The following is a 12,301-nucleotide window of genomic DNA, read 5'->3' as shown; positions in this document are numbered from 1 at the left end:
ATACAATGCCACAGGAGCACAGTGGAGGGAGGTGCTGTGCTGAATGGGATGAAAGCTGGGCTGGAGCAACGCTTACAGAGGTCAGCTCTCAGCTGAGGACCCAGTAGGATGCAGGGAGCTCACAGCCCAAGAGAGGCCGTGTAGCCTGGGCCAGGTGACAGGAAGAGCAGGGTCACAGGCCTGGCCGCGCCGGGTGGGCTGCGGGACGCCTGGCTCTCCCGGCCACTCATGTGAGGAGCTCATGAAAGGGAGGCTGAAGGCAGCAAACGGGGACCGGGTGAATCTTACTGACGACTTCAGACTTTTGGTAGAGATGCAGAGAGAACCAGAGGTTCCCAGTGGAGCAGCTGTAGAATCTTCCAGGAAACTCAGGAGGAGGATGTGAGGGAGGCGAAGAAGAAAGGGAAGGGAAGGGGGAGAGGGAAAGGAGGATGAGGAGCGAGGGGAGGACACAGAGGGGAAGGAAGGGAGGGGGAGGGGGAGGGAGGGGGGGGAGGGAGGTGAAGGGGAGGGAAGAGGAAGGGGGAGTGAAATTATTTTAGGAACGACTATTCCTAAGTCATTCCTATTTTCATCTGATTTACGAAAAAGAAGGAATTCTTATGGGCTTCCTTTTTCATCTGAAAACTTTACATGATGTCCCAGGAGACAGAGAGAATCATAAAATCCCTAAAGAGGTGCCTTGGGAGTAATTAGTCCTAGATAGCTAATAATGGATGGTTGAGAAAACAGAGAAAGCTCCAGAGCTTTTAATACGAGCATCTTTCCAAGGATTACAACATCCCCACGAGACCCTTAAGAGCTTCAAGTGTAAGAGAAAAAGCAATTCACTGGCCTTCCTTTAGAAAAGAAGTCTCTACTAACTTATGCTCTTCAAATACGATTTAAAGCAAAAACTTGTAAAAAATATTTCTTAGCACAGTCAACTAAACACAGAATTGTCCCATCCTATTGTTCCCTAGCTGGAAACTGAAATATCGGGGGAAAGTCACAGAATAAACTCCATTCATTGTTTAATACAATTAGTAATACTTGGTTTCATATAAAGAAAGGTAGGGACTGGATTATAAATCATACTTGCTTCTTGCGAGCACATTTTGAAAATCTGGCATCACAAACATGGTGCATTGGTGCAGCCCCTGGCTCCGGGGCGACCTGAAGCCTGTCCCCCTTTTTGTGTTTCCATTTTCATGTCAGCAGATCTCACCTGTTGATACGAACTAATACTGACCACAGAATTGTAAACCCAATCAGAATATCAGTTCTGGGGTAAGAGTCTGACTAAATCTACCTTGGCTGCCAAGGGTTTCCAGCTCCCCAGGCCCGGAGGTTTCATTCCCTTCCTCACAGAGACGGGAATCTTCTCACAAAGGATAAGCACCCACTCCCAAAGGACCGTGGCTAGAAGGGCTTCTTCTTCCTTCTAAAAGAAGGGTACCTTTTGGGACCAGAAAGACCATCAGAACTTTATGGCAAGCCTTGCAATGTTTTCAACGTTAAGACCCAAGATAAGGGTACCTGGGAAAAAAAAGTGCAGCTGCCTTTGGAACATTCAGGGCCCACCCAGGCTGCTCTCTCAAAGTCTGTCCATGTGCCACAGGGCTATTGTGAAGACTTAAATGGTGTAAGGCTCAACAATATAAAAAGCTACTTTATGTCTATAGTTTTAAAGAACTCTCAAGTGGAAGATGAGCAGATTTAATTTGAAGGTATTTAATGTTTTTACCAAAAAATCTGTGTCTGTGTGTGTGTGCGTGTGCGTGTGTATTTCAAAGCTCACATATTGAAACAGTTCTGCTTTATAATTAGAATTATAATTCTAAATTTCATTATACAGAACCAATTAAACAACTGGTATTTATTTTATGATTTTGTAAAATTTCTTGACATTTCAGTTTCTGGATATTTCAGTTTCCAATGAAAAATGATAGGATGAACGGTGCTGTGTTTAGTTGACTTGCACTAAGAAAAAGAAAGATGCTTATTTTAAATCAAATGTGAAAAAACGAGTCACATTTGGGGACAATAGGACACATGCAATAAAACATCATAAATTCTAAGACAAAACATACGTGATCGTGCTACGAGATACCCGTCTGTAAAAGGAAATGAATTCTGCTGTGGGTTAGACCCCCCCCCCCAAGCGCGTACTACATCTCTTTCAGCATAAAAGGCTGGGACTTGCTCTATCTTGAAATGCTTTAGGATCATTTAAGACATTTTTCCCCAGTGCATATACTGCCTGCAGTAAAAAAGCAATTCATCTAGTGAAAAATTTCCACAATTCACCTCAGGTTTGAGGCAAGTTTAGAGTGTCAGTCACCCCGTAAGTAATACGTTTAACCCACCAAGTGATCATGTGCAAATGTATACAGAAAAAGTGATATTTTCACAAAGTAAACATTAGATAACCATTTTTGGAAAAAAAAAAGTTACGGTAGAAAATCTCAGTGCCTTTGTTTTTGCTATGAAATTCTCAAAAGAGGCTCCTGTGGTCTGGACTTATTGATCACACATGAAAAGGTACCCGGACAGAGGTGGCAGCCCTGCCCAGGGGCTCGAAAGGGGACATTCACTCCACTTGGTGAGTAACACCATGGAATAATCCATTTCTTGGAAAGCTAGGAGAAAATTAGCCTGAATTTTTGTTTGTTTTTCTCCTTTGTGATGACTTACATGCTTTGAACCAAGCTTTATTAAAAAGAGTCAGTAAGTTGCTCAAGTGAGATTTAAAAAAATAAACCCACTCCCATTCATACAAGGTAAGGAACAAGCCTTTCGATTCCTTTCTTTCTTTCTTTTCCTCCTTTCTTTCTTCCCTTTCTTTCTTTTCTTTTTTTCTTTCTTTCTTCTTTCTTTCCTCCTTCCTTCCTCCCTTTCTCTTTCCTTCTTCCCCCTTTTTCTTCTTTTCTTCTTTCTTTCTTTCCTCCCTTCCTTCCTTCTCTCTCTCTCTCTCTTTTTCTTTCTTTCTTTCTTCCTTTCCTTTTTTCTTTCTAATGAAAAAGAACAGGAGCAGTAAAAGGCCAGGATGAGTGTGCAGATAACTTCCCATTTAACCATTCAGCTCTTTGGACGGCCCCTTATTCTGATGTCCTCTCTCGCTTTTACTCTTGCAAAGTTCGCTCACGAGAAAACCCAGACTGGTAGAATATTGCAAAGCAGAGAGAAAAAGGAAGCACTTCAACTGGTAAAAGCAGTCTGTGCATGACACGATACATTTCCCATCTCTGATACGTGGTGTCTGCTAGTAACACCGCTGGCCGCAAAGGAGAAGTCGCTGAGCAGAGGGCCCGCTGTCCCACGGGTATGGGCACTGAGCTGAGCGGAGGCCTGGCCTCCATCTGACCCTGACCCTGACCGTCATGAGCGGTGAGGTGGCCAGGCAGGGCCGGCAATGGCAGAAAAGTAATCACTTACTCCCTGACCCTGACCCATCCCACAGCTCTGAGCACCTACTGTGAGCTCAGCTACGCTCTCGGCGGCATTTACGGGGATTCTGCCACACGTTAGCAGCTTTAATCGTCTCTACCACCTTAACAGAAATGGTATTTTTATGACGTCCTTCTAGGTGAGGAAAGTGAGGTCCAAAGAGCTTATTTAGCTGTCCTAAATCACATCAACTAAGGACCAGGCTAGGGCTGCATCCCAGTTCTGTCTCATTTCAAAGCTCAGGAACTCCTGATGGCAATATTACAGGGATTCCACAAAGTACCACTGTTAGATTTATTCAGGTGCATTAACCCTCTTCTACAATACAGGTATCCGGGACTTCTCTGGCGGTGCAGTGGTTAAGAATCCGCCAGCCAATGCAGGGGACACGGGTTCAAGCCCTGGTCCGGGAAGATCCCGCATGCCGCGGAGCAACTAAGCCCATGAGCCACAACTACTGAGCCCACGTGCCACAACTGTAAGCCCGCGTGCCTAGAGCCCGTGCTCCACGACAAGAGAAGCCACCGCAATGAGAAGCCCACGCAGCGCAATGGAGAGTAGCCCCCGCTCGCTTCAACTAGAGAAAGCCTGTGCGCAGCAACGAAGACCCAACGCAGCCAGAAATAAATAATTAAATAATTAAAAAAAAAAAAAAAAAAAAGACACCGCCCCCCCCCCCCCAAAAAAAAATACAGGTATCCAGAGAGGAAAGATGTCAGACTGCTACTGGTAATTCAAAACATTTGGCTGTGTTGTCTATTTTTGTTTTATAACTTTACTAGAAAAGTAATACATTCTCACTGTAACAAATCAAAGAACACAGAAGTATATAAAGACTTTCTCCACCTCTTTCAAACAAAGTTGAACTCAACCCACTGACCGAGTACAAAGTTTGGCATTTTTCTTTTCATACCGTCTTCTCTGCTCATGCTAACCGCAGCAAATAGATACACACAGACACGTTTGTGTTTCTGTTCTTTTAAGTTGCGGAAGCTTTTCTTTTTGTCTTTTGACCACCAGAACGCCGCTTCCATGGGCGTTTCAATGGAGGAGTGGCAATAGGGTTTCGGGAGACCAGGGAAACTGCCCGAGGAAAGCAGGTCTCGTAAGATTATCAGAGTTACCGTGTCATTAAGAAAACATCCTTCTGCCTCCTTCCAGAGCAGGATCTAGAAAGCCAGTCACTGGTGAATCAGCCATGGCCGCACTTAAGATTAGCAGCAGGGCTATATACACGCTGGCGTCCACACACACCTGTGCCATCCACCGCTGCCCTGCACACACACACACTCACACGATGCTGCTGACGGCCTGCGATCTGCAACACGCCGTCCCGTTCCGGCACCAATGGGTCTGCATTTTCTTTCAACCTGGCAAGGTTAAAAACCAGACTCGTCGTAAGTGTGTAATGTCTTGAACCAAAATAGACTTCCTTAATGATTTGTTTTCTCCCATTTCACCACGAAATGTAATGCAGCCAACAAAAGAACTATTCTTCCCCGCGTATAATAACATGTTATTCAACAGTCATGCAAGAAAGCCTGTACGTGAGACTGCCAAGGATCTGAAATGGAGTTCCTAACTGAAATGTTTGGGGAGAAATCTTTTTTGTTTTATTTTTCAAGTTTCACTCCAAGGCTTTGAGTGAAGTGATACAAATATCTAGGAATATACAGTTTTGCCTTACTACTGTAACGTGTTTACAGAAGTAGTTATGGCTTACTTTATAACATGGGCCACTGAAAACATCAACCATAAAAGCATATACAAATACAAACAAGTTCTCAGCAGGCCATTTACTCTGTAGCAGAACCAAGCACATCAACTGCTTCTGTCCTTGCGAGGGCAAACAGCTCCCTGTGAGGCTGCCTTGGGAGCACCGCTCGGCTTTCTGGGGAGCTCACAGCCCGCAGGCCACTCGCTGGGCCAAGAGAAGGGGGAGGGGAAAGGCCTGGTGGATCCTAAAGGAGGTTATAATAAAATGAAGTCATGAGTTTCTTCCTTTTTTTTTTTTTTTTTTTTTAAGGAGAATGCAAAAGAAAGAAAAATCATAATGCTGTAAAGAGCTAAGAAAAAGGGGAAAAAGTGAAATCACTTTATTAAGTTTCCTGAAATATATAGTTGGTCTTAAAATATGCCTCCTAGTCACCAGCCCAACGGAAAACTACACAAGATGGGAAAACGTAAAATCCCCATCTGAATGCACATTAATGCAAATTCATGGTATAAGTATGACAATGGATAACAATATTACCCAAAACCTTCTGGATCTGTTACATTGCTGGGAAACTTAACTGAGTATGTGAAAATGTATTAGCCAAGAGAAAGCAGAGCTAATGAATTTTAAAAACTAGAATATCAAGGACAGATTATTGTAATGACTCAACTTTGAAATGACTCAAAGTTAGGGTTTCTCTAAGTGAAAGTTTTCTCCCAAGTGAGAGAAGAAACGCCACCTGGGCGGTGGTGGTGGTGGGGCAACTAGTACAAGCACACACACGCATACACACACACACATATACCCACAGACACACATAGATACACACACACACACATATACACATACATATATACACACACACACCCACAGACACAGACACACACACATACATGCACACACATATACACATACATATATACACACACACATGTACCCATAGACACACATAGATACACACACACATACACACACACAGATATACCCACATATATAAACACATGCATACACACACTCTATACACACATACACACACACAGATATACCCACATATATAAACACATGCATACACACACTCTATACACACATATACACACATAGATATACCCACATATATAACATGCACACACTATACGCACATATGCACATGCACATACACACATGCACACACATATACACATACATATACACACACACATACCAATAGACACACATATACACACACACATACACACATATATATACCCACATATACAAACACATGCATACACACACTCTATACACACACATACACACACGCACACACATATACACACACACACATATACCAATAGACACACATAGATACACACACACACATATACCTACATATATAAACACATGCACACACTCTATACACACACGCACACACATATACACATATACATATACACACACATATACCCATAGACACACACAGATACACACACACACATATACACACATAGATATACCCACATATATAAACACATGCATACACACACTCTATACACACATACACATGCATACATACATAGATATACACACATGCACACGCATATACACACATATACACACATGTACACACACATATATACCCACATATATAAACACATGCACACACACACTATACACACACATATACACATACATGGACACACATAGATATACACACATGCACACGCATACACACACACATATATACAAATGTATACACATATACACATACATATATACACACACACATACCCATAGACGCACAGATACACACACACATATACACACATATATACCCCCATATATAAACACATGCATACCCACACTCTACACACACACATATACACACGTATATATATACACACACGCATATACACACATGCACACACATATACACATGCATATATACAAATGTATACACACGCATATATACACACACATACACGTACACACGTACATGTAATACACAGGTGTATATACACACATATGCCCGTACACGTATATATACACACACATTCACATCATGTATGTAGCACACACGTATACGTAAACACTAGATTATAAAAATCAGTGCACTCTGCATTTTGGATTTCGGTGGGGAGCCTGGGTTTAAATCCCAGATCTACTATTTGCCCCCCTTGTGATCCTGGGTAAGCCATTTCACCCTCCTTTGCCTCAGACTAAGGAGAGCACCACTTACCTACAGGGCTACTGAGAGACATAAAAAGTTAACACAGGCAAGGCCCAGGTGTCCTACCTCGTCCGCAGCAGGTGCTTATGCTAGTAAGCTCAAGAGAGAGCTAAACTCAATGGGCTTCAGCATTTCTTGTGGAAACTACTGGCTGTAACTTGTCACATCAGGAAAGCTTCATGGAAGAGGTCTGTTCCTTGAAGGATACTTCTTTCTAGCTGTTTAAAAATCTGCATGTGGGGTCAGGTTTCTCCACCAAGACAAGAAGATGACAGGCAGAAGCTGCGGGGGTCATGCTCACCTCACTGCTCCCTTGTGATCATGAGAACATACAATAAAGTAATATGGTGCATGCAGGCAACCTTCATGCTAAGCAGAAACTACTCCTGCACTTTAGAGTGTTTCCTTTGGCGACCTGCACAACAATAACTACGTACATCAGACAAAAACTTCCGTCTGATACTAATATAAAAGCCCTCTGACGATATAACCATTATTTAACGAAACTGTGTATTTCCTAATCTGTTGTTATCGTTTGTAAGCTATCTATCTTGACTCAGCAGTAATGAAATGAGATTCACATGCTTGAAAACATATTTAGCATAAATTTTAAGTGGGGAGGAAGAACTCAGGGTGATATTTGCTATTCATGCATTACTGAAAGATGTATGAACTTTATTATGAAAAAATAAAAGGTGGATAAAGAATCCCTTGGTAATAAAAACGTACACATAAGAAGTATTGGATTTCACAATCAAAATCCAATGAAAATTCTCCCCCTTTGGCAGTCAAACAAAAATTCCAGGAAAATAGTTTAAACTCCCTTCACAAAGTTCAAATGTAGCTATTGGTTATTAACTTGCTAATATAAGAGATAATATTTTGGTATAGATATCTGACCAATAATTGCTTATGTGCCCTATAAAGTTTAGAATTTTTTTCGCATTAAATATATTTAACATGCAATTATTATCATAACAGTCCAACGTCTATTGACTGTACATAATTCTATTCAGATGTATTATAATCTCCTAGAATTCTGCATATTTAAATTTTAATGTAAACCATTCACCTAGAGGGATAAGAGGTGCTCGTAATTATTTTTAAGAGAGAAGAATGTTTTAAAGAAGCAGAAAACACGTATACACTGAAGAATATGTTCATTTAAGTTTCTAAAATTCTGATAAGCACTGTAATTTACACGATGATCTGTAACATCAAGTCTCAGCTTTCAAAAACTATCACGCATTCCCCTAAATTCATCTTTTACAGATTCAAAGTATCAAGGAGGATTTCATGCCTGTAAGCCTGAAGAACACTCAGGCTGGTCACTAAGTTGCTCGGCACACGTGGGTGAGGGCCTCAGCTGGGGACCTGGCCCTGGGATCCTAGCTCAGACCCCACGGTCATTAAGTTGCTTTGTGATTTCAGTGAAGTCCCAGAGCCATAGGTTCCAAATAGGAATTTACCAAAACAGTCATGGAAAGTCCTGGCAGAATGGTCCTCCTGTGTCTTCCGTACGTGGGCTCTGCACATGGACACACATATTACACCCAATTACAGCATCCCAGAGTGAGGGGGAGTCTAGAGAGAGGCAATTACTACAGCAAACGAGACAGGAAACATTCTCTTTCATCGCTCAAGGAAACAGAAATTGTTCCTTGTCTCCCAGCAAACATGGGAAAACTCTCTAGCGTTTCAGCAGTTAGTGGGTCTCCCCGGAGGTGTGGAGAAGGCCACGTTAAATCCTGCTGAGCTGGCAGCCCTCGGGGCTCCTTCTTAGCGGGGGCTGCCAGGAGCCGCTGCCGGGGGACGGGCCAGTGGCCGGGGGCGGGCCCTTCCCGGAGCGTGCCTGGCAAGGACAGGACGGGCGGGGGCGAACGGGGGGCGGGGGGGGGGCGGAAGACTGCCGTTTCTTTGGTAATAAAAGTGCAATTTATATAAACTATAGGAGACTTGGTGGGAAAGTAAAAGAGGTAATTGTTCGCATTCCAAACGTTTTAATATATAAACTGTGTAACCATCACTCATGAGTAGCGCAGCTGCTAACAATTTCTTTTTTTTTTTTTTTTTTCCCCCAGGATAGAATTCATCCTGAAGCCAAGAGATGTTTCTCTAGTGAATGATATTTTGAAACTCGGGTCAAAACAGAACTGTGACATAATAAATTTTTAATAAGTCAGGAAAGCTTGTAGTCTGAAATGTGAAGGAAGCCCCAGTTTTTACCCCAATTAGGAAGGACCTTGTCTGTTTCAGCGCCCGGCGGAGGGAGGGGCCGCTCCCTGCACACATCTGTTTCCAGCGCGAGGCTGGTATGCAAACTATTGTCCATTGGAAGTGTGTGGGGTAACGTCTGCCAGGGTTAAAGGCTGGGTCAATCTGATCAAGAAGCTAAAATTAGCTTCTGTGTGTTTTCCTGAAAAGAAAAAAAAAATACTGTAAAGCTCTTTGTTTTCCTTCAAGGGCTGTTCTCAGATTTCAGTTTCTGGTGTGTAAACTACCAGGAAACAGACGGCTCTGACAAGTGACTTCTTGTTTGCTGCCTTATGCGTTATGAAACCCCGTGACAGGTTACCTGAGCTGAAGGACGCTTGCAAAAAGTAAGCCTTCCAACCCAATTCACATTTTCCCATTTAAAAGTATTAGTGTTATGAAATTATTCAAAGTGAATGCATTTGGAAATTCAAAACCAGAACTATATTTTAAAATATGTGATGGTTTGGCAAAGCCCAAACATATTAAGAAACTCATCATTCTGAGAAGTATTGGGGTGAGTTCTAGGTCACAGATTACTGGTAGGCCTGACAGTGCTCTGATTATTTTCATAGGAAGTGAGTTCCTTACGACAAAAAAGAGGGGGAAACATTCACATCAGAATAATTTGACAAATTCAAAGAGCAGAAATGAATCATAGAGACAAAACAGGCAGTCATGAGGTAATTCAAGAAAAATATCAATACGCTTTTAGGCTTAATAGTTAATGTTCACATACATGGGAGACAGGAAGAAAAGAGAAAGAGAATTCTTGGTTATGTGTAAGACTTTGTGATGAAGGTAGAAATAAGCCAAAAGCAGAAGCATGTCTGAGATTTATTTACACCCTCAGAGATCTGTTTTTTCTTATAATGGGTAAGTTAGATTACAATGATCTATTTTTGCTTCAGCAAAATACCTCTTTAATATTTTAACTACTTAAATATTATTAATTAAAAAAAAATAATACAATGAAATGTGATTTTAAAAAGAGCTATAATGTAACAAGTATTTTTGGGTGTATGTGTTTTACTACAGTTAAATACTTTCCTGATAAAGCGACGTCTGAGAGAAGACATAAACAGCTTTTCCCTCAAACACAAAATGTTGTAAAAAATACCTCAACCAACATGAAAATACTGTGTATTTGGGTCACTTACACCACAGGATTTCCTTTTTTCTAAACATCCTCTCAATTTCAGTGACTTCAAATTTAGAGCTCATTACAAAGATCTGGATGGCATACCAGAAGTATGTAAAATATTTGGCAAAACTCACTTATATATAGAATTTACTTATTTGTAAAATATATATAAGATTACCTGATTTTTATATCTAAATGCCCTCCAGAACTCCACGTAGAATGACAGATACCCAACTAAACGTTTTATTATTTTTCTTGGGTCAGAAATTACTGGGGAAAACACCCATTATACATTTTGACGCGGTTAATAAAATTCTATACTATCCCTATTTTCTCACCACCCACACTTCAGTTTAAAATCAACCCTCGTTTCACAGTTCTTTTTTTTTAAACGGGAATCATAATATTCAACTGTATACAATAGCTGTCTGTCGATCCATCAAACCTTGAAGTTTCTGGATAAGCCTTCCTAACTGTATCATCTTAAGCGTAGCTGACGCCGCCTGGTCTTCAGGGTCCCTAAGTCATCGCACGGCCTCGCCTCCCGGCTGCTCCACCCCTGGGGATTCCCCTCCCCCCTCGCCCCCGGATTTGGCATCTCCTGAAGTTATGACCGGATCTTCCTTCCTTTCCTTTTCCATACTGCCCTTCAGTAAACTCATCACAGGTACGGCTTCAGACAGCCCCGTTTCAGCGTAGGGATCTCTACCTCAGGTGCGTGGATGGCCACGGCGGGTGCGTTCGCCTCCGCGATCAGGTCAGGACGCACGATACGGCGACTCCACGGTGAGCCAGACCCAAGCGCCGCGTCCACGCCAGCGCAGCCACGCCCAGCAGCATCACCAGCGCCTCAAACGCACGCCCACCTGGCCACCTGTCGTCTCCTGGAAAGCTGCTTCTCCTACGTGCCTCACGCGCTGACGATGCTACCGAACCCCGCGCCTCTGCGACCCCCTCCTTCCACCGGCGTCAATTAGCTGCCCGTCCAAGACGGCCTGTCGCTCGAGCCCGGGGGCTGCGGCCCCGTCCTCTTCCACTCAGAGGCAGCAACATGCAGGAGGCCCCGGGGCTGCGCCCGTGGCCGAGACGACCCGGGTACCCGCCTGTGCGGCGCCCACGGCATCTTCCCGAGTCACCCCTGCTCCTGTCAGGCCCACCCCAGCACGGGCTCCCAGGTACCCGTGTTCAGTACCTGAACGTGCCACCTGACAGCCTCGTTCTCAAGTGGGGATGAGTTCAACAGCCAGGATGTGAGGATTAAATGGAATAATGTATGTCACGCGCCTGGTACATGGGAATGCTCAGTCTTTGCAGCTATTATGTGAACGTGCTCACACTGATGTGGTGCTTTTGTTCTTCTCCGCCTTCTGCCTTGGACTCGGGGGCTGTGCATTTGCTGCCTTCTCACCTCCTAAACGAGATTTCAGAAGGAGGGGGCAGTCATTATTGCATTAAATCACCTCCAGCACCTAGCACAGTGCCTTACATATCCTAGGTGTTTACTAAACACTCTGTCTTTCTGAAGTCACTTTTTCTTGGGCCAGAAATTACA

General features: G+C 43.1%; 1 protein-coding gene across 3 annotated transcripts in view; it reads right to left on the bottom strand.

Annotated features, from left to right (window-relative positions):
• Positions 1-12,301, bottom strand: part of GMDS (GDP-mannose 4,6-dehydratase) — a 486,657-nt gene that overhangs the window by 150,670 nt on the left and 323,686 nt on the right. The window contains exon 9 of one of the 3 annotated variants that reach the window (XM_068557605.1): positions 9,698-9,768. The exons of the other annotated variants lie outside the window; for them this stretch is intronic. Coding sequence (XP_068413706.1) covers positions 9,736-9,768 — 33 coding nt within the window. The 3' untranslated portion in view covers positions 9,698-9,735. Of the gene's footprint in view, positions 1-9,697; positions 9,769-12,301 lie in introns of those variants that run through there. 3 annotated transcript variants of the gene reach the window in all.

Source organism: Eschrichtius robustus, chromosome 12 (genome assembly GCF_028021215.1).
Source record: "Eschrichtius robustus isolate mEscRob2 chromosome 12, mEscRob2.pri, whole genome shotgun sequence".
Lineage (NCBI taxonomy): Eukaryota > Metazoa > Chordata > Mammalia > Artiodactyla > Eschrichtiidae > Eschrichtius > Eschrichtius robustus.
This window is presented reverse-complemented; position numbering and strand designations above follow the sequence as displayed.